Genomic DNA, 19,987 nt, shown 5'->3' on the forward strand with positions numbered 1-19,987 from the left:
TCGGTTCAAACCTGGTGAACCGCGGTCCCAAAGTAGATCCTGCGAAACGTCGTCACCTACTACAAACCATGGCGGAAGCTAAGGACGGCAGCGACAACGAGCTCGAGCAACTGCAGTTCAAAGCAAGTGCAACATTCATGCCACTCCCATTCTCATGACGTGCTAGGTCATCATCTTGGGCGACGGCGCTGTTGGGAAGACGTCCATAGCGATGCGGCACACGGAGGATTCGTTCTCAAACGTTTACAAGCAAACGATTGGGTTGGATTTCTACCTCAAGCGCCTTTCACTGCCAGGTAAGCAAATACACATCCACGAAAGACGTCAAGGGTCGTTTGCATACGGGTTGCTTACACTTCCTTGTGTCAGGCGACGTCCAAGTGGCGCTGCAGATTTGGGACATTGGCGGGCAGTCGATAGGCGGCAAGATGCTCAAAAACTACATCTTTGGGGCGCATGTGCGTACTTCCTGCGCCAAATTCTTCTTCTTCATGTTGACATGCATATCCTAGGCCGTGCTGCTCGTGTACGACATTACAAACTACGACAGCTTTCAGAACCTAGAGGACTGGCTTCGACTTGTCCAGCGAACGTTTGGCGAGTCTAAGCTTCCATACATTGGCTTGTGCGGGAACAAGTGTAAGTTGATCGTTCTCCTCTATTGTTGTCTCTACCCTATCTCAAACGACATGTCGTGCCAAGGCGACTTGAATCACCTTCGCACGGTGAAAGCTGCCAAACACAAGCAATTTGCCGACGAAAACGACATGAAGAGCTACATGTTGTCTGCCAAGACTGGAGATCAAGTACGTACGTACATGCGCGAGGCAGCATGCTGCATCTACGTACATATGTAGCTCATGGGTCGTGGGCAGGTGAACTCGACGTTCTTCCAGCTGGCAGCCGATTTGGCTGGTGTGATCGTCACGCGGCCTGAAGTCGAAGTGACGTCGCCTGCAGTCAAGGCGACGATCATCAACCATGACCAGAACGACCCAGACGTGAAAGCCCCAGACATGCGCAAAAACTCCAAGGGGTGCTCGATCCAGTGAAGGCACGTAGAAACAAACTCACTGCCAGTTAACACGAAGGGGATGGCGTGAGGGTACACAGCCTAGAAAACTACTTTTGACACTAGTTATTGCTCAATCGAGAATGAGCAAAATAACCAAATCGGCAGACAATCGATCGACCAATCAAAACCAGATCACGCATCAAGTAGCCAATCAAACCCACTCTTGGACAAATTCAACATCGAATTAGTGTGTGACTTCAAACTGGACGAATTTTACATACAAAAGTCCGTACAAAGAATCGATCGATGGTTTTGGCGAATCAGCACACAAGTCCAAATATTTGGGGTAAAGGACATACTAGTCCATGAAACCCGTCGTGACATAGCGTTGATATGCACATGGACTGGTGGTGATGGTGATCGAGCCGCACACCGTGTCTGTTGCATACTAGTAGTGCGTTCCAACTTTTGAGTCTCCAGTGGATGCCTCAAACTCAAAACAACACGAACGAGAGAGATGGTTGCGCTACGGCTACAACATTGGGTTACTCGATCATCTGCACAATATCTGGACGTGCTGCCTATATTCTGACGACGCGGTCAACACAAAGTTGGAGCAAGGAGCGTCCCCAGTAGCTGTCGGTTGAATCCACGGCTGCTGCAGGACACATTGTCGCTTAATAGTCGGAAGAGCCGCCGAACATGTCAATTCCGCCGCCCAAGTCAGCTTCTTCTTCTTCTTCCTTCTTCTCTTCCTTCTTGCCAGCGGCAGGGGCAGCGGCACCACCGGCGGCAGCGGCAGCAGGGGCGGCAGCACCACCGCCGAACTTGGCCAACTTGGTCGAGCCGGAGGCGATGATTTCGTCGATGGACTTGCCAGCCACATCTTCGAAGAGCTTGTCCAAGCGCTCGGCGTCGATTTCAAGGCCGGCGGTGGTCAACACCTTCGTGACATCGGCAGGGGTGACGTCTTCCTTGGCAAGGGCGACCAACAAATAAGCAGCAACGTAACGCATCTTCTTGAATCAAATTAAGGTAATAGCCCGGAAACAAGAATGAAACATGCCACGAGCCCACGCTCCTATCCAATCATCCACCCGACCACGGAGAAATTCGAAAAACCGTCCAATCTAGTGCACTCGACCCAGCTAAATTCACTTGTTTTTCATTATAAATTCATTCTTTTTGAAGGTTTTAGGCGAATTCAGACCTTGGTTTCAGTATGGGCAAAGGGGTAGGGGACGACCAAGTTGTTGGTGCACAAGCCTCGACCGCCACGATCAACCTCGGGCGGTGCGTCATTCTCAAACTTTGCTGTTGATCAAGAACCATGGCCCCCGCTGTAAGTTGAGTCGTCATGATGATAGAAGCTAGCTGCAGAGTTCTCTTCTCTGCTCGGGCTTTAGACTATCCATCGACATGATTCATGTGCCCACTACCATGGTGGGAGATGAACGCACGTGTCTGCAAAAAGGAGTCTTGGACCGAGTGGGGACGATGAACGCACCCCTGCAGCCAGCGCGGCTTCGGCCAGCTGAGCCTGGTGCTGACTTGTACTCGTTTGTAGAACAAGAAGACCCAAGCCGGTAAGAAGACCGTTTTGAAGTTCACCATCGACGCCACCATCCCCGTGGATGACCAAGTGTTGGACGTGGCTTCGTTCGAAAAGTTCTTGCACGATCGCATCAAGGTGAACGGCAAGACCGGCGTGTTGGGCGACGTGATCACCATCACCCGCGAAAAGACCAAGTTGCACATCGCCGCGCAGTCGCCGTTCTCCAAGCGTTACTTGAAGTACCTGACCAAGAAGTACTTGAAGAAGCAGCAGTTGCGCGACTACCTCCACGTGATCGCGTCGGACAAGTCGACCTACGAACTGCGTTACTTCAACATCCACAACGCCAAGGACGAAGAAGCCGACGAAGAATAAGCGACTGGTGTCATCGTGGATTAGCGGAGCAACTATGTATCTCTCTTTCAATACACAAAGCCGGGTTCCAGCAACATGTTATTTATCACTTTCAGTTGTTCATGTGTATTCGGAGATTGTCATATTTCCAACCCATCAATCTCACACACTGTCGTTCTATCAGAACAATACACTACAGTTGGCCCTTGCATCATCCACCGTTAAAGCCATATCCCAATGGAGCTACAACCAGCATGAGGTAAAGGTACACACATTGTCATGGGATGTCTGCTGCCAGTGTACCGCCGTGTACACTAGGCTCTAGTGTACACACGTCGATGGTTGATGCTTGACCATTCAGCACCACTACCGGGAGCTAGCTAGCTATACTGTAGCGCGCTACTCGCGGTGTATGTACCGGGTAGTATGCTTCGACTTTGATCATCCTTTCCATGTGGCTCAAGCGATAGGCTGAGCTGACGTCCGAGGATGGACGCATGATCTGACATGTTCCTTCCATTGGTGTACATGGCCCTACTAAATTTAGCTCCGCGACCACAGTACGCATTCAAAGAGTTAACCTACTACTAGTACGTAGTACTAGTATGCCATAGTAGTACTATGCAGGATTGTACTTCAGTAGTACACTGTAACGTAAAATGCCACTTTAAGACGTATGGGCGGAAGTTTCATGTTTTTGATGACTTGAATTTGTGCTCAAATGTCTGCAATCTTACTCACGTTGAAAATAGCATATTTTCCTGAAAGTACTAGGACTTTTCAAATTCGAAATAGGACTTTTCGAGCAAAAGTTAGGTCCATTTTCGGAATTGGCGAAAACAGTGGATGTCTTAACTCGACGTTATTTCATTCACCGATCAAAATGCCGTGGCTTCAATAGAGTATAGGTGTGCGCACTCTAGTACACAGAATAAATACTACTAGTACACGAGTCAAGACCACACGACGACGCCTTCCGTCACATTCCATCACGTTGTTGGTCGCTATTTGGCGGGAGTCAATTGTTTCTTTGCCTTGGGGTGGCTGGATGGGCGGCGGCTCAGGCGGGCGCGCTGGCCGTATTCCTTGATGTCGTAGTAGTCGTCGCACAGGGAATACTGGTCTTCCGCTGCATCCTTCGTCGAGCTGGCGGTCAATGGAGACGACGAAGTCGATGGCGTAGAAGGGACAACGGACTGAGAAGCAACCGTTTCAAACGGTTCTCGGAGGCCAGCATGAGGGGCGAGGAGCACGTCGCTGTACGAGCGGCCGAATGTGCTCGACGTGTTTGGGTCCACCACCTCCCACTCGTCATGCACAACAACCCAATCCACTGACCCAACGGACGCGGCGTCGTCGGCGTCATGGTAACTCCATTCACCGTCGTCGTCCCCATCCGTGTCGGATGTGCCGGATGTAGGTACGACGACCGCTGGCACTTCAGTCGACGGGGGAAGCAACCCACTCAGTATTTCCGCCGTGCCGCACACGTCAAAGTTCTTGGCGATGAAAATATCCTGTACGATCGAGGGGTCGACTTCGGGAAAGGCGTTCATGAGCATGGTCAAGTTCGATTCCGACTCTTCCTCGCTGATCGCCGACGTTGCTTGGTGCGCCATCGTCTGGATCGATCCGTGATGTGAGGACACTCCATAGTCGTAGTTGTAACTCCCCCCGTACGCATCCATGATTTCGTCGTGGTAGTCCAACGAGTTCAACCGTGCAAATGACTGAGCGTTGCGGTGATGCATCGAGCTGCCACCGCTACGACTACTGTGCTTGTTGCGGGAGTTGGATGTGGCAAACTTGGAGCCTCGGATAGACATGACTCCTACAGACATCAGGAAGAGCCCGTGAATTGCCAAATGGAGAAGGCGGCGCGTCCTACCTCGTCCCGACGGTGCGGAGGATTCTGTTTGGGAATACCAAGACCTTCTACAATCGAGCTGGCTTCTGGGCGGTGATTGGCTATTATTTACGGTAACGTAATTTGATTGGTGGATGACGAAGAAGCCAAAGTGTCGGTCGATATCGACCATCATTCACAATTGTTCCCCACGGGAGAAATCTATTTCGACGGTACTCGAAGGCGACATGGAATATGTTGCCGATGCAAAGGAATGAACAGGGCAATACATGCATCGCGAACGATCGAGAAGGATGGACGAGCAGGACCTCATACTGCATGCGGAGGCATGGGCTACATACGTACTAGTATGGTATGTTCGTAATGGTCCCTTCAATACGTAATTAACGGAGGTTACTTCCACTCCCTGGAGTAAACTACGGTACGGTAGTACCAATCAGAAACCACCGTCATGGACAAGATGACTGCACATTTGGCGGGGCCCTGATTCGGGGGGCGTAGAAGTTACGGGCGAATATTACTGGTACGACGATGTAACGAGGCGAAGAAGCATTCATTTTCAGCAGCGAGAGTTCCATGAGAGTTCGGCATGGAGCATGGAAGTCAAGCAGCCATTTCACCCCAGCTGAAATCGTGCATTATTATAAGTACTACGTAGTACAAACGTATTGGTACAAGTGGAATTGCAAATCTTGGGCATAACATCCGGACAATTTTCCGGATCCGGATAATATATTGGAGCAGATTGTGATTGGCGAGATGGGATAAAATAACGGACGTTAAGCGAAGTCGCCGACATCATCGACGACGTCATGATGCATTCGATTCCAGTGCACGACACGTCAGTTCCGGATGAGGCTGAGATGGAGGACCTTCATTTGCACTCCCCCACAAGTGAGTCCAGCGTGAGCTTGATCCCGCTCGATGCCTCCACGGCGAGAAACATCTACGGCAACGGGAAGAAGCTTGTGCCGTCACTGTCGGTGCCGCTGTGGAACAAAGACACGAGGTTCCTTGGCCTGTACGCGCTTCAAACACTGCTGACCATCATCGCCGTCGCCACCATCGAGCATCGAAGCAAGGTCAAGGCTGCTGCCGCCCTAGCCAACGAGACCACCATCGCTGGAAGCGTGCGTCCCGACTACGACATAGCGGATCGAGGGGTGCCATACATCGGGTACATGGTTCTTGTGGGCGCATTGTACAGCTTGTCTTGGATCTGCGTGTTCTTCTACCTACCCAAGGACATTTACATCCGTTTTTCCACGATCTCGTCGTTTGTGGGTCTGGCGCCGCTCGCGCTCGTGCTCGTCTTGAGCGGGTCATGGGGCGGTTTCTTCCTGGGTCTTGGCGTGGCGCTGATTGCGTTTTCCGACTTTCTGTGGACTCGAAAGAACAAGCTTGGGTTCGATTTCGTCGCCGCCGTCTTCGACCTGGTCGCCAAAGTGCTTCTGGACCTCCCGAGCGTCCTATTGGCGGTCGTGGGCATCCTCCTGCTCGGCACGACGTGGGCATTCTGGTGTGGCCAGCTGCTCGCCGACGTCCGCGACGACGAGGGCTGGTCGTTCAACCTCCTGTGGCTATTTTTCCACTTTTACTGGACGTCGCATCTCGTGCACACGCTTATTTCGCTGCTCGTGTCTGGAACTGTCATGTACTGGTACCACCACTGGGACAACTCGAACGACGCGCCTCACTTGTTCGTCGACCCTCCGTCATCTCCCCGGTCCCTCGAGTCCAAAGTGTCGTCGGTGGATCTGGACGACGACATCGCGCGTCGTCGTGGCTCGAAAACCAAAGCCGTGCGTGCCCATGTGGTCGTGCTACACTACACCCGCATGTCCATGAGCTACGCGCTGGGATCGGCGTGCCTTGCGGCCATCTTCTGCCCCATCGCGCACCTGCTGTGGAACATCCTGCGCATGGCCAACAGGGACGACTCGTACCGGTGGCTTCGCGTCGTCGTGCGCCCCGTCGCTCCGTCCATCGAAGCGTTCATCCAGCTCTACCACAAGTACTCGCTCGTGTTTGTGGCTGGGTTCGGCCAGTCCTTCGCCACGTCCGCGGCAGACGCATGGAAGCTCATGCACGACCGCGGCATCGAAGCCATCGTCGACGACGACCTCACGAGTCGCCTGCTGCTGTTCGTCGCCAACGGATGCGCGGGGACCATGGGCACGCTGTGTAACATCGTGTTACTGGGGTCGCATTTGCGCGTGTACGGCACGATTGTGAGCTTCCTTGTGGGGTACTTTGTGTGCCAAGCCGCCACGACCATGATGAACATCACAGTCAAGACCCTCTTCATATGTTTTGCAGTCCACCCCGCCCGGCTGAGTCGGCTCAACCCTATCATTTACCATCGGTTCATGCGGTTGTCCGAGCTCAAGTCGTTTGGTGAGCGTCATCGGTAGGACGTCAAGATTGGACGCATGTATGTATGTATGCAGAAATGAAAGAATGGAAACACCCCCACCATCGATATACAAACCAAGGTGGATGGGTAAAGTGTAGTTGATCCATGAGGGTTCGTAGTAACGTTATCATTCGATGGCAACGACGAGTATTATAGTCCTGCAGGTCGTTTCTACTACGGTATGCGGAACACACCCAACAAGGATATCTGCAGAGTGCAAACAAGTGCCAGCAAGGGTTTGAAGTGAGACTTTTACAATTGTTGCCCCCATAGTCTTCGAACTAGTACTACGTAGTAGGACATTATAGCACACTGTCCATGATCACTTGAAGGGCTACCGCGGCGTCCTCGCTCACACCCACGCCGTTGGACGTAAGCGGCACGTCGTGGTCGTGGATGTTGAGTCGCACGAGGGCAACTCCAGTCGTCTCGGCCAGTTTCTCGTTGGGAATTCGCAACACCCCGGGTGTGTTGAATCCAGCTCCGATTTCGACTACCACAAGTGTCTTCGCCCTCTCGCGCACTTGTGTGTGGGCGTCGTCGAGCCATGCCTCGTACGCCGCCTTTTGCTGTGCAGACTCGATGAACCATCGCCCACCCCGCACATTCAGCATCATGGCACCTCTACACTTGGGACAGCGGGGAATTGCTTCCGAGTCGGTGATCTCGTTCGTTTGGGGGTCGAGGCAGGCCATTCCTCGATCAAGAAACGGTCGAATGTCCCATACACTTTGCTGCGAGCACGGCTTGAGGCACTGGAGGCGACTGTAGTCGCCCTGGGCAGTGTAGATGCGCTGAGTAGGGAACCCCTGTTGTTCCAATAGCCCGTCGGCATTTGACGTGTGTATAAACGTGTTCTTGGCGTGGAAGAGCGCCTTCAACAGCGTGTACACTGGCGTCGTGGGCTGCCACTGGTACCGCACAAGGTTCGTTTGGGCGAAGTAGTACCCCCACTGGAGGGCTGGTGTCCAATCTTGGGGCCCGATGAACTCGTACATGGTTCGATACCCCCGTTTCACCATGACTGGGTGGTGCTTGGCGAAAACGTCTGGAGATGTGTAGTCTAGCCCCGCCGCGGCTGAGAGGCCGGCCCCCGCAGAGATCAAGACGAAGTCTGAGTCTCTGATCAACGCTGCCGCTTCGGCAATGGCTGAAGGACGGGCAATGGACGAAGGCAAGTCAACTATCGCCTTGGCATTGTACTTGGAGGTAAAGTACGTCTGGTACAGGTGCGTGTCGGAGGTTAGAAACGTGTTGAAGATGACCTTCCACGGGAGGGTCGGGTGAGCATTGAGCCACGTGACGACGGTTTCCACGGCGACGCCAGTGGCAAGGTCGGGCGGGTAGCCGAAGAGGCCCGTGGAGATGCACGGGAAGGCCACGGTGGCTTGGCCAGTTGCCCCCAGAAGCATAAGGGATTCGTCCAGAGTGGTTGTATAACATGACGCTAAGGCGGCTTCTTCGCTAGGAGAAGGACGAACGCCTCGATTGCGTTGGAGCTGTGGCCCGACAGTGTGCGATACGAATGACGCTGGGAGACTGAAGCCAGGAGTGAGAGAGGAGTGGCCAGTGGTCAGTCGCTCGCCCTGCGAGTCCGGGTGAACAGAAGCGCATGCGTGACGCAAGCGAGGTCCAGCTCGGTCGTGGATAATGTTGTCGATGCACTTATGGGCGGGCTGGAAGCAGCCAAGCATGGCCGTGTTGGCTGCGTTGACAATCACGTCCGCAGCCAGGGTTGTGATGTCGCCTTCGAAAAGCGCGATGCGGGAAAGAACGCCGTCCTGGCCCAAAGGTGGAATGCTTGCAGCTGGAACAACTATTCGTTTTCGGGATTCCAAGAGAAGGAGTTTATCGACGAGCTCAAACAACGTTTCGTTCGTGTGGGTGCTGCTGACGCGGCGAGTGGTAAGCGATTCTCGAATGAACCGTCGGAGATAGGACGTTGGCGCCAACTGTATGGCGTGCTCGACGTCGTCGCAATGGTCTTGGTGAAAGTCATACAGTTCAAATGCAATGCGTTCCATGAGCTGTCGGCTGCTGGTTATGCTGGTCATCTTTGGCATGAAAAGTGGAATGTCATTTCGTCAACTCGAAAGTGCCAACCGAAATACTCTGGAGTAAGAATCATATTTGGCAAACATCATCCGATGTCGTCATTAATTTGTACCAAAAAAGTATATTTCTAAACAATTGACGCATTTGATTGGCGCAAATCGAAATTTCCGATAAGCTTATCGTTTGAACGATGCTTGTGCTTTGTGAAGATGAGGTGGGACGTTGGACCGACGTGAGGTACACTGCCAGCATGCACACGCTGACCTAGACCACTCATCTCATGAATACATAGAGTCGAAGATGCTTGCAGCATTTTGGCTCAAGTTCCCGAGCCCCCCACCCAGTTGCAAATGTCATGCCTTACGTTTCGCGTACCGGTCACGACGCAGCCCATCCTCATCGTCGTGGAACTACCATTGTCGGCATGCCTTGTGGCTGCAGACGAATCTGTACTTCAATTCGCTGCGGATATTCTACGTTGTTTTCCATGTACGTTCTGGTCTCGATGGCGATGGTTAAGATCGTAAATGTAGCCACAGTCAAACCCGTCCGCCGCGCCGCTTTTGAAAGCGACAGCGAAAGCGACGACGATGACGAAACAGACCGCTTGACGAAAAAACCCAAGAAATCGCTAGGCACGAAAGACGATGTCGACGTTTCTCGTATCCCAGGCGACGACTACTTTGCGGCATGGAATGCGTCGGATGTCCAACTCGTAAGCGGCGACGACGTGGCCGCTTCGCTGGCGCCTTTGAGTCTTCCTCATCATGTTATTGCGCCCCACGTGACCTCCAAGTACGTTGGGTTGGTTGCCCAGAACTTAACGTTATAGCCCATGTTTGTTGAGTCGAATGCTTGAGCATGTAGACATGCCTATATCGTGGCAGTCCTTCCGCCCTCAAGTACATCTATAGAAGGAGTGCCGAATGTTGGGTTTCTGACGACGCATCCCGTGGTTGCTCCTGGCTTTCTGACGGCGATTGTGCAGACTTGCGTTGACGAGGACGGGACGACGGTCATGTGGAAGCAGTCGGTGCTGTCGTTCAATGGGTGTCAAGAACTCTCGGAACATGGCGCTGGAAAGACGCCGCCAGGTACGGCGGTATGACATGCCATGGCTTGAATCTTCCTAGAAATGCTGGACAATATTCGCCGACGCCATGCCTCTGGAACGTTTACCAAGCTCGTTCTACCGGCGATGACCTGGATCGACGTGGTGTCGAAGTATGCGACGACGTTTCCATGGATACGAGGCATCCAAGGTGACCTTCGCATGCGCAAGATCATGGAAGTCATATTGGCAGACCCCGTGAGCATTCGATTGCACGTAGTATAGCAAATACTACTGTACAAACTGAACTGCCAATTGGGTAGGATACAACGATTGGTTAAAATAGCAGAGATTAAAAGGTTTTGATTGGCTAATTGGGTTCAAACTGCGTAAACACCGGAAGAATTTGACGAAAAGTTGCGAGAGCTGTCAAATCAAGAATGTCGTCTAACGCGGGCGCGACCACGGATGAGGTCCTGCCGATTGTAGACAAAACTCTTGCTCGACGTCAATACTTTCGAGAGAGGCAGCGCAAGTGTCGCCGCAAGTTGAATGCTGACGTAGTGGCCATCACAGAAGAGTTCGTGCACCTTCAGTCGGTCCTTGATGGCCTTCAAGCCATTCGTCCGCCATCGGTGGCGCCGCATGAAGCAAGCGATGGTCCGTTGTCCTGGCATTCCATTGCCGCTGTGTTCAAAAGAGCATCCCATCGGGTCTTGACCGACCGCCAGTCCCTCATCGCACAAACGCAACAGTACCAATCCCTCATGCACGCCATGCAACGCTTTGTCGTGATGAACATTCCGGTACGTGTTCACGTTGCATCGTCGTCGTATGAATTTGCGTCTCTGCACGTAGCCGCCCATGTCCCGCAGCAAGGATGCGTGGCACAGTGCGACGTTAGTGGCCGACCCGAGTGCTCGAAACCTAGGTAAGGAGTGGCTCACACAGCACATGTACCACAACATGCACGAGCCGTTGGCGTTGCTTCCTGCTGTGAGGCCAGACGACGAGCTTTACCAACTTGACATGCAAGCGCCGGACGACCACGAATCGATTACGTTCTTGGAACGGATGCAATACACCCTGCCAGGAACGGTAGCATCGTTCCGACGATTCTTCGAATCCCATCGTATGCGGGACGTGTTTTTTATGGACCTCCCCGAGGCACGCGACACTGTTTATGTTTCACATTGACGTTTTCGTGTAGATGGTCGAAGAGCGCACGAACAACACGCGACTGTTGCACACCAACACGCCCGACGGCGCGTTCGTAAACTCGCTCCAAGGACACTTTCATGAAGCCGATCGGTTCATCGTAGTCGTACGCCAAGTCGAACACGACGAAGTGCATGTGTGTGACCCCGTGCTCAGGCAGCGGCACTACCGGTCGTGGTGAGTGAATGACGAGTAGTCTCGAGTGTTTGTCATGTGGATGTAGGATGGAGGTGCGGCAGGTGTCGCCCACCCATATCATCATGCGGACAGTCGGTCACTTGTCTCGCGTGTTTCGAGCCCGCGATGGGTTTGTGAGTACGACCGAGCTCGCGGTGCTGAGGGGCATCGATTTAACGGGCATCCAAGACGACCAGAAGGACGCGTACGTGTGGCGCGAGTTCATCCGACGGGGAAATGCGAATTTCGTGTCTTGGCGACGCCGGTTCACGGCCTTGATGCAGGAGGAATCGCAACACCATCATGATAACCACGAGGATTGAACGAGCTTTGCTTTGTGCCTTGGAGATCATCCACTGCATTATGGAACGGTAATATAACGAAGGTTGCCGCCGGTGACATGAGTAACGATACTGACTACTATAGTGTACTATATGCGTGCTAAAACTGGGACAGATTAACGAGTAGTACTATGGATCAGAATGATAGTACATTTGCTTGCAATTACTAGTAATTTGTTCGTTCCGTGGTTTTGGCTCCAGTCCATACACGAAACGCATCGATGCATCACCATCGCATGCCCTTGCTATGCGTCATTCTAGCGGGCTTATGTGAAACGTTATTCCTTGTTGGTACTATATTTAAACAGAATACCAAGCCATAGCCCAGAATTGCACTTTGAACCTGCAATTCGGGGATGAATGTGAGAAATCTGGGTGGCAGTATCTAAAAATAAGCTAACGTTATCGTAAAATCATTCACTAACGTTATCATCTTCCTTGCCATTCCAGCACGATGGCGTGCAATACTAAGAGCATCTCCATCGCACCTCCAATTGGTCTGGTTATTTTTGGGACAAACCAGAAATAACCAAAATACCCAATTTTTCATCACCACCTCACCTCCAAATGATCCCTTTAAAATAGAGAGACCTCAACTTCTGGGTAAAATCGGACGATTTGGAGGGACCTCGAAGGTCTTTTTATTCATTCTACATTCCGAAATCCAATAGTACTTTGAAGTAAACAACTTTTGCACCTATGGTCATGTGCTGCGAAACGTAGGTGCGGGCCATGGTCGTACCACACGCCATTGAAACGAACGTCCACCTCAATGGTGGCACGGCTATCGTAGAAGTATCTCGTTGGCTCAAGTAAAATTATTATTATTGTAATTGTCCAGCGCTTTGAATTATTTTCTGTGTATAATTGACTTGTTAATGGAATTCGCAAGGTGAGCCACCTTGCTCCTTTTTAATATCCAATCAGAGTCCATCACACCTTGCTTCTTACACACGATTGGCTATAATACTGGTAGAAGAGGTTACAATTTTGAACTGTTTGGACACTTGAATTTTGTAGAGCTTTGTGTGATGTAGCTCCGGAGAATTGTGCACTGATCAGTTCACTCCGACTATATCCAATGTGGTTCTCCCCTTACAGCTAACATTATGTTGTGCGCTCGGTTGGATCGCAATGTCGTGGTGGCCCTGGTTGGCCAACGCGGTGGCGCAAGAGGTCTCATCGCAAACGCAAAGTGCTAAAGCCGCCACTTCAGCACTTGCGATGGGTGCCACCAAGACGTCTTGCGTCACCGCCCGCGCAACCACGTGGTCACATCAGCAGGGAGGTGTACGGCACCAACACGGGCTGGATGGTGGAATGAGGGATGTCCAATTTCATTGGGTAGGCAAGTGGTGAAATGAGACCTGTTAGAATTGACCGAGTCCTGAATACCACATCACATGATCTTGCTATCATACACAGCCTACAATTATCTCAAGGCTCCTTGCATCAACTGCCATCACAGGAGTAGAATATATCGCAACAGGGCGTGATGAATCTAGGCAGCGATTTTCGTGATTTCATGGCATCTGATTGGACAAAATTGGACAATTTTGAATTCGCAAGGTGACCTGCCTTGCGAATTCCAAAACGAGACAGACACATGAAAAATAAAAATCATCAATACAAACTTGAAGATATATTTAATTGAAATTATACAATTTCAGAATTATTTATGGAATTCGCAAGGTGGTTCACCTTGCGCTGCATACAAAATTGCCTATTTCACCTTGCTTTTTCTGGTTAATGTCAATTAGTTTTTCCCACCCCCTGGTCACGACGCAGGTTGATGGTAGTATATACTGTAGCAAATACCTGTACTGCAAAGCGTTACGAACGTAACTGCAAATTGGGTAGGGTGCAACGATTGGTTAAAATAGCAGATTTTCAAAGGTGTTGATTGGCCAATTGGGTTCAAACTGCATAAACACGGTTTGTATTGTGTTTTGGAGGTTTGAAATAACGTCATGGGATTGGCCAAAATGACAGGATTATTAGTTTGGTGGCTGCTGCACGCCACAAACGAAGGAACTGACTGCTCATATTCCCAGAAAGATGGTGCTCGGTCAAATCGCCAAGCTGTACCAGAAGAGCGTGGCCAAGCAACTTCGTCAGCTCGGCCTTCGTTACGACGATGCCCTCGTTGAAACCTCGGAAGTCCAACGCGCCGTGCACTGGCTCGACCGCGACCAGTCCTTGGCCCGCACCCGCCGTCTTTCCCGCGCCGCCGACCTGAGCTTCAAGCGCACGTACTTGCCGGAAGAAATCCAAAAGATCCAAGAACCTTACAACTTCTACTTGCACGACAAGGTCGCGGAAGCCACCGAGTTGGCCGACGAACGCAACAAGTTGACCAAGTGGTAAACGACGCCCCTGTAGAAGATATGCATGACAAATGGAACATTGTGACTCCACCACCGTTGCTTGCATCCGAGCGAACCCATCGTGATTGATTGCATGTTCTAGCGTCGTGTATCTTACATCTATTTACAACTACCCATGGAGTTGTATTGCGTTCACGTCGTCGTTGTCATCGTGGTGGTGGTTGCTGCAGTAGCTCTTGACGTCCAGGTCGGTATCTAGTTGCAACCTGGCGACCAGCATTTCGCCGTGTGCATGGGACACTGTCATGTTTCTCAATTCACGGGCACATGCGACGCGCACGTTAGGCACCACGTCCTACGCACATGATGAGCTCCCCTGGATTCCTTCTCACATGTGTGTACCTGACACAACAACGTCAGCGCTGGCACGACGTCGCTCTCGACTTGCTCGCTTGTCAGCATGTGTGACACAGTCTACAACCACCACCACGTGACATCGTCGACCCCAACACAACGAACGGACGTACAGCGTAGAAATGGACGCAGAGGATGCGCACGTGGTGGTTTCCCGTCAGCGTCATCTGTCGAACGAACGCCAGCGCCGTCTTCGTCCACATTCGGTCGTCGGCATCTCCAGTCAACGGGACATGTTGCCCTTCCAAGTCGACCACCGCGACCCATGCCTCCAACGCCAGCTGCCGGACTTGGGCCACTCCATCGACCGTCAGTGCCTCGAGACTCGACTGAAACGTCGCCATGAACGCATCGACGCCCAGCCACCGCAGAAGCGGCGCCAAGTTGTACGCCCACGCCACGCGCAGCTTCCACTCGGCGTCGACGATACCCGCGACGAGGGGCGCCACATGCTCGAGAAAGCGTGCGTCCCCCAGCGCCTACGTTCGGTCGATCAGAGCCTCCCCGTGTGGATATATACACAAACGAGTCTTACATAGCCCAGCGAATCGAAGTTTTCGACGATTTCCACCAAGATCTACACCCGTCATACATATACACTAGTGAGATTGCCATTATTGCTTGATGGTTATAACAACGCAATAGGATGGTTGTAACAACACAATAGGATGGTTGTAACAACACAATAGGATGGTTGTAACAACACAATAGGATGGTTGTAACAACACAAGGGGTGGTTATAACAACACAATAGGACGGTTATAACAACACAATAGCATGGTTATAACAATACAATACATGGGTGTGGTGGACATTCTGAAACAAGCGAGCTAGGAACGGCACAATGTCGGACGTGATGACATCGGGCATCCCCGTTAGAAGTGGCGTCACGCAACACAGTTCTCGCGCCAGAATCTACAAGTTTGTTGTACAGAGATATGCGACGATGTGACAGAGAGATCCTGCGACGAGGTACAGACAGGCAGACGTACGTGATGCACCGAGTCGTACACGGCGCTGCTGCCGTGGCACTTGCACTCGTGCATGTCGGTGACAATCACATCTTGGATCGCGGGGACCAAAAACTTGACCAGAATATCGCGGCCAAACAGCGCCGCCACCTCACGGACGTGTCGACACGCGATTTTCTGCATCTCCACTGGCGCATCCTACAGCAGTATTCCATGCGCTATTAGTCCAAGTGCATGGAGATATGACAACATGGAGATGATATACGTGCCTGCAACAGGTTGGTAAACGCATCCAAGAGCGTAAACAAGATGTGCGCGTTCTCTTCCGCCGATGGCAGTTCGTCCACCGAGCTCATGCACCGCCGACGGACGTCCGACACGTGGCTCTCGGCGGATCCTGCGCAGTCCCCAGGGCACTCTCTCTGTGTGTCGGACAAGATCAAGAACGAACTGCTCGCTTTGTGGCGACTCGAAGCCCCGTGACACGTGTCGTCGAACTCGTCGGCCAGTTCCTACAGGGCAACCACCATCCTGTGAACCAACAAAAATTGACGAGGTAGAACCAACCCGGAGGTGGATTTTCATCAAAAAGTCGACGAATTTGTCGGCCGCGGCCTTGCGGATCGAGTTGTTGCCGTCGTTGGCCAAGGTGGCAAACACCCCCGCGAGGCGCATGCGCCAGAAGGACGTGGTCGGGTGGTGCGCCGCCAGCTGGAGGCACATGTACAGCGCGTCGAGGCGGCTGTCAGGCATGAGTGCCTTGGACAACACTTCCACCAGCGGCACGATCCACATCCAGTTGACGTCGAACGGCATCAGGTCCGCCAGCGTCGACGGCAGGTACTGGCGCGCGGCGCACGACACGGTCGGGTCGTTGTCTGTGCTCAGCTGCACCACACATCAAAAATCAACACCACACATCCCCACAGCTGCTTTGGTGCCAATTACACACTAAGTACATACCTCGGCAAAGAGGATGCCGGCTTCGAGCATCTGGTGCCGCCACCGCAACGCTTCCATGTCCCCGACGCCCGTCCACGGCCATGGCGAGTCAGGCTTGGTGTCGTGTTGGTCGTGCAGCCGAATAGCCAGAGTCTTTTGGTGCACGCGCGTAATCAACTCGGCCACGACGCCAATCGATGCCAGTCGTACCGACGCTTTGCTACGTCCGTGGTCCACCCCCCATCGTCAATACAAACAAGTCCCCCCCCTCCCCCTCCATTTCCCCCCCTTTCGATCGACATATACACACACTCACCTGCTGGTTTTCATCCGGTTGACAAGCGGCACCACGTACAGCAGCACCACGTTCAGGGGCAGCATCCGGATGATCTCTCGAAATGCCCCCGCGGCCTACGTCCGTATATATATAAATATATATAAATATTGTCAAGTCGAGTCGAAATTGGCTCACATCGAATGACCAGAATAACCCAATCGGCAGACAATCGATATACGACCAATCAAAACCCAGATCAAAAATCTCAAGTAGCCAATCAAACACACTCTTCGACCAATATATTCAATTCATCGAATTAGTGTGTGACTGAAATTAGTGTGATACCATGGATGATCTTTACAAAAGTCAAAGAATCGAACATCCATAGGTTTGGCAAAGAATCAAAAGTCGACCAAATTCAATTGGGTAAAAGAAAGACCATATCCATCCTCCCATGACATGATTGATTGATCCTCCAAATGGTAGTACAGTACGCACCTCGCGGGACACGACGCCGTCGTCGGCACAGCAGCACGTGTACAGGACGATGCTCACAAACTGCGCGGCCACGGGCCCCAGCGCACTCGCGCGCCGGAACTGGCTCTGGAGGGTCTTGACTAGGCGAACAAAGTCGGGCGCTTGCGGCCGGCGCGACGTGGCGAGGAGAAAAGGCAACAGCGCCCGCCGAGTCGTGAGGCCCAGCGCCGCCAGTCCGCACGTGTCGTGGACGTCCGCTAGACCGAGCGGCACCAGCACCGCCGAGTGGACGGTGACAAAGAGCATCCGCAGCTGTTCCGTTGCCTTGTCCATGTGGAACAGCCGTAGCGACGCCGTCGAGAGCCGCCGCTCCGTGTCGACTAGCGCCATGTACACTTCGTGGGTTGTGTCAAGCAAGTCCAGTGTCAGCGGCAGTCGGAACCGCGGACTCCCTGAAATGAACTCACTCACGGCTTCAAACCCCATGAACGGCACGCGTGTGCCTAATAGATATATATATTTTATATATATATATAGGGAGGGGGGTACCGTTGACCGCGACAATACAATTGCCTCGGGCAATACCACAGTGCTGGGCGTAGGGGGAGCAGCCCACTTCCATGACAAACACCATGTCCAGCACCCGTCGGCACTTGATGCCACAGCGACTCCAATCAAAAATGACGTTATCGGTCGAGCCATGCAACGTCACTTGGTACAAGCTATCGCCGTGGCGGTCGCTCTCTGCAAAATGCAACGAGAGATACGAAGAAGAAGGCGATGATGGCGTTGAGGTTGTCAGTGTGTACAGCTGATGCACACTCGTCACGTCCTCGTCGTTAACCTACCGGCATGTTCACAGCGGATTTGCATGCATGCATGCATATATAGATACGTATGAAGGACATACATATTGGAAGGATAACACGTACATGCACGACACGAAAGCCAGGCCGAATCCCGGCGACGGCGGCGGCGCTGCGGGGCTGGACGTCCGACACCACGACCGTCCCTTGATCCATGTGCACAAGCCGAAGCATGGAGAAGACAGCGTGACGTGGCAGTACGAGAGACACCGACGCCGACGTGAACTTGGTAGGGAGTAAGGACCTGAACACCCACAGCCAACGGAAGAAAGATGAAGGATGGGACGACGAGACACTCTACATACCATGGCACTCGCTCGTAAATGCAAATGTCGCGGTGTTCGACGCGGCATCCCACGGTGGCATGGACGTGGCTACGAAGACCGTGTGGAATGCGAACGTTATGATGGTGGAATATGCAAGGAAAAAAGGGGGCGTACTGGATGCGCAGATGCACGTCCAGGTCGACGATGCGCACACACATGCCGCACGCAGTCGTGTGCGAGTTCGAGTCTGCTTTGAGGCAAGGCAGGACGAGGTGAAAACCTGGGCCCAAGACACCCACGACAGAGTGCTCAATCGTGCCATGCTAGGAGCGTGAAGGACCGTCATGGCACTGCTGCGGAGTTGGTTCGTACCTCTAAACGAATGGATATGTGAAGAAGATTGACGTCCATGGCGCGCGGACTCCATAAGGTAAACGCTGCCGGCGGGGCGTCAGCAAGGGATGTTTCTTCGACAGGATGCAGTGAGGGGTTGCCATTCTGACATTGGTTTGGCATACGACGATGCCCCTGTACCTGCATCATGGTGGCTCGTGAGGTCGTGGCGGAAATACCGCCATGCTGTGTTGAGATCCACAGGTACTTGGAACGTATCAGCGCCGCGATGTTTGTCAGGGCGAGTTGACGCGACGGACGGCAAGGAATCCTTGGACCGTCGAGATTCCTGTGGCGGCCCAAACAGATCAAGGAAGCCCATATTCAATGCACGAAGTGGATCTACATGCAGGTCATGGTCATCAAACAGCCCCATTCCATCCTTCCGTCTTGATCTCATGCATCTCGTACTTGTCGGTGAAAGGCTCCCCGTCGCCGCGTCCTTTGTATTTATTGCAAAAGCGCATCATGTCCCGTTTATTCATGACTTACTAAATGATCATTCATTTACATATGGTTAATTTACCACATGTCATTTAAGGTCAATAATTCACTATTTTTAAATAACGCAGTTGCATCCAAGTATTATAATTCACTATTTTTAAAAATCTTACAATGTATACTGTTGCTTCTAACGTTAACAGTAAACAATCGTTAATATAATATTGTGAATTAACACTAAACAATCGTTAATATAATATTGTGAATTCACTTTAAACTTCCGAAATTCGCGTGATCACTAATCACGCTGGAGTTCTGATTGGTTGAATATACTTGTCCTTCTTGTAAGAGCCAATCAAATCCACTATAAAGTGGATTAGCCAATTAGCGTCGATTCGAGATTCGATTCGACGGGGTCTGGAAATTCGTATCGAATCGACAATAATAACGTTAACTAATCTATCAATACACTTTACAGTTTGACTTCACCGTCAAACATATCATCTCTCACTTTTTCATGCGATATCGTCCGACTAGACCGCCGCTGTCTGCACATCCATGACA

General features: G+C 52.0%; 10 protein-coding genes across 12 annotated transcripts; 6 read left to right on the forward strand and 4 right to left on the reverse strand.

Annotated features, from left to right (window-relative positions):
• The first annotated feature begins 40 nt into the window (after nt 1–40).
• Nucleotides 41–1,191, forward strand: H257_00506. Of its 2 annotated transcripts, XM_009823232.1 has the most exons (6): nt 41–122; nt 167–296; nt 370–458; nt 513–639; nt 703–806; nt 876–1,191. In XM_009823232.1, the coding sequence occupies exons 1-6, from the start codon at nt 69–71 to the stop codon at nt 1,050–1,052; spliced, it is 681 nt and encodes a 226-aa protein (XP_009821534.1). In that variant the 5' UTR covers nt 41–68; the 3' UTR covers nt 1,053–1,191. The 2 variants fall into 2 exon arrangements, with proteins under 2 accessions (XP_009821534.1, XP_009821533.1); XM_009823231.1 differs by having other exon boundaries at nt 513–806.
• A 333-nt stretch (nt 1,192–1,524) lies between these two features.
• On the reverse strand, nt 1,525–2,092 carry H257_00507 (hypothetical protein). The gene has a single exon (XM_009823233.1). The coding sequence runs from the start codon at nt 2,029–2,031 to the stop codon at nt 1,693–1,695; it is 339 nt and encodes a 112-aa protein (XP_009821535.1). The 5' UTR covers nt 2,032–2,092; the 3' UTR covers nt 1,525–1,692.
• A 161-nt stretch (nt 2,093–2,253) lies between these two features.
• Nucleotides 2,254–3,033, forward strand: H257_00508 (hypothetical protein). The gene is made up of 2 exons (XM_009823234.1): nt 2,254–2,357; nt 2,583–3,033. The coding sequence occupies exons 1-2, from the start codon at nt 2,346–2,348 to the stop codon at nt 2,943–2,945; spliced, it is 375 nt and encodes a 124-aa protein (XP_009821536.1). The 5' UTR covers nt 2,254–2,345; the 3' UTR covers nt 2,946–3,033.
• A 690-nt stretch (nt 3,034–3,723) lies between these two features.
• On the reverse strand, nt 3,724–4,894 carry H257_00509 (hypothetical protein). Its single transcript, XM_009823235.1, has 2 exons — nt 4,813–4,894; nt 3,724–4,755 (listed from the first exon to the last, which is right to left on the reverse strand). Exon 2 carries the CDS (start codon nt 4,748–4,750, stop codon nt 3,929–3,931), a length of 822 nt encoding a protein of 273 aa, XP_009821537.1. The 5' UTR covers nt 4,751–4,755; nt 4,813–4,894; the 3' UTR covers nt 3,724–3,928.
• Nucleotides 4,895–5,564: 670 nt separating this feature from the next.
• H257_00510 (hypothetical protein) lies at nt 5,565–7,361 on the forward strand. Its single transcript, XM_009823236.1, has one exon. It carries the CDS (start codon nt 5,604–5,606, stop codon nt 7,203–7,205), a length of 1,602 nt encoding a protein of 533 aa, XP_009821538.1. The 5' UTR covers nt 5,565–5,603; the 3' UTR covers nt 7,206–7,361.
• An 82-nt stretch (nt 7,362–7,443) lies between these two features.
• Nucleotides 7,444–9,263, reverse strand: H257_00511 (hypothetical protein; the record flags this gene model as incomplete). Its single annotated transcript, XM_009823237.1, has 1 exon — nt 7,444–9,263. A coding segment is annotated over one exon (1,754 nt), but the record flags the coding sequence as incomplete, so codon positions are not given.
• Nucleotides 9,264–9,452: 189 nt separating this feature from the next.
• On the forward strand, nt 9,453–10,598 carry H257_00512 (hypothetical protein; the record flags this gene model as incomplete). The annotated part of the gene is made up of 5 exons (XM_009823238.1): nt 9,453–9,499; nt 9,555–9,751; nt 9,802–10,057; nt 10,130–10,356; nt 10,396–10,598. 5 exons carry the CDS (start codon nt 9,453–9,455, stop codon nt 10,596–10,598), a joined length of 930 nt encoding a protein of 309 aa, XP_009821540.1.
• A 155-nt stretch (nt 10,599–10,753) lies between these two features.
• Nucleotides 10,754–12,121, forward strand: H257_00513 (hypothetical protein; the record flags this gene model as incomplete). The annotated part of the gene is made up of 5 exons (XM_009823239.1): nt 10,754–11,119; nt 11,172–11,244; nt 11,320–11,480; nt 11,524–11,708; nt 11,755–12,121. The coding sequence occupies 5 exons, from the start codon at nt 10,754–10,756 to the stop codon at nt 12,029–12,031; spliced, it is 1,062 nt and encodes a 353-aa protein (XP_009821541.1). The 3' UTR covers nt 12,032–12,121.
• A 1,935-nt stretch (nt 12,122–14,056) lies between these two features.
• Nucleotides 14,057–19,446, reverse strand: H257_00514. Of its 2 annotated transcripts, XM_009823240.1 has the most exons (18): nt 19,394–19,446; nt 19,124–19,324; nt 18,962–19,056; nt 18,764–18,912; nt 18,629–18,697; nt 18,390–18,567; nt 18,007–18,301; nt 17,479–17,960; nt 17,020–17,114; nt 16,725–16,923; nt 16,329–16,649; nt 16,031–16,273; nt 15,783–15,959; nt 15,589–15,705; nt 15,326–15,367; nt 14,904–15,269; nt 14,779–14,850; nt 14,057–14,731 (listed from the first exon to the last, which is right to left on the reverse strand). In XM_009823240.1, exons 2-18 carry the CDS (start codon nt 19,302–19,304, stop codon nt 14,546–14,548), a joined length of 3,267 nt encoding a protein of 1,088 aa, XP_009821542.1. In that variant the 5' UTR covers nt 19,305–19,324; nt 19,394–19,446; the 3' UTR covers nt 14,057–14,545. The 2 variants fall into 2 exon arrangements, with proteins under 2 accessions (XP_009821542.1, XP_009821543.1); XM_009823241.1 differs by lacking the exons at nt 14,057–14,731; nt 14,779–14,850; nt 14,904–15,269; nt 15,326–15,367 and having other exon boundaries at nt 15,526–15,705.
• Nucleotides 14,060–14,571, forward strand: H257_00515 (hypothetical protein). The gene has a single exon (XM_009823242.1). The coding sequence runs from the start codon at nt 14,108–14,110 to the stop codon at nt 14,414–14,416; it is 309 nt and encodes a 102-aa protein (XP_009821544.1). The 5' UTR covers nt 14,060–14,107; the 3' UTR covers nt 14,417–14,571.
• Nucleotides 19,447–19,987: the final 541 nt, after the last annotated feature.

This window comes from Aphanomyces astaci (assembly GCF_000520075.1).
Source record: "Aphanomyces astaci strain APO3 unplaced genomic scaffold supercont1.1, whole genome shotgun sequence".
In the NCBI taxonomy this organism is placed as follows: domain Eukaryota; phylum Oomycota; class Saprolegniomycetes; order Saprolegniales; family Verrucalvaceae; genus Aphanomyces; species Aphanomyces astaci.

Coding starts and splice junctions, on each gene's coding strand:
- H257_00506 (XM_009823231.1), top strand. CDS start 69: ATGGCGGAAGCTAAGGACGGCAGCGACAACGAGCTCGAGCAACTGCAG. Junction 297..369: donor CAAGCGCCTTTCACTGCCAG/GTAAGCAAATAC, acceptor TCCTTGTGTCAG/GCGACGTCCAAGTGGCGCTG. Junction 807..875: donor CTGCCAAGACTGGAGATCAA/GTACGTACGTAC, acceptor GGTCGTGGGCAG/GTGAACTCGACGTTCTTCCA.
- H257_00507 (XM_009823233.1), bottom strand. CDS start 2,031: ATGCGTTACGTTGCTGCTTATTTGTTGGTCGCCCTTGCCAAGGAAGAC.
- H257_00509 (XM_009823235.1), bottom strand. CDS start 4,750: ATGTCTATCCGAGGCTCCAAGTTTGCCACATCCAACTCCCGCAACAAG.
- H257_00510 (XM_009823236.1), top strand. CDS start 5,604: ATGATGCATTCGATTCCAGTGCACGACACGTCAGTTCCGGATGAGGCT.
- H257_00515 (XM_009823242.1), top strand. CDS start 14,108: ATGGTGCTCGGTCAAATCGCCAAGCTGTACCAGAAGAGCGTGGCCAAG.
- H257_00514 (XM_009823240.1), bottom strand. CDS start 19,304: ATGGGCTTCCTTGATCTGTTTGGGCCGCCACAGGAATCTCGACGGTCC. Junction 16,650..16,724: donor CCGGCATCCTCTTTGCCGAG/GTATGTACTTAG, acceptor TGTGTGGTGCAG/CTGAGCACAGACAACGACCC. Junction 16,274..16,328: donor TGATGAAAATCCACCTCCGG/GTTGGTTCTACC, acceptor GTTGCCCTGTAG/GAACTGGCCGACGAGTTCGA.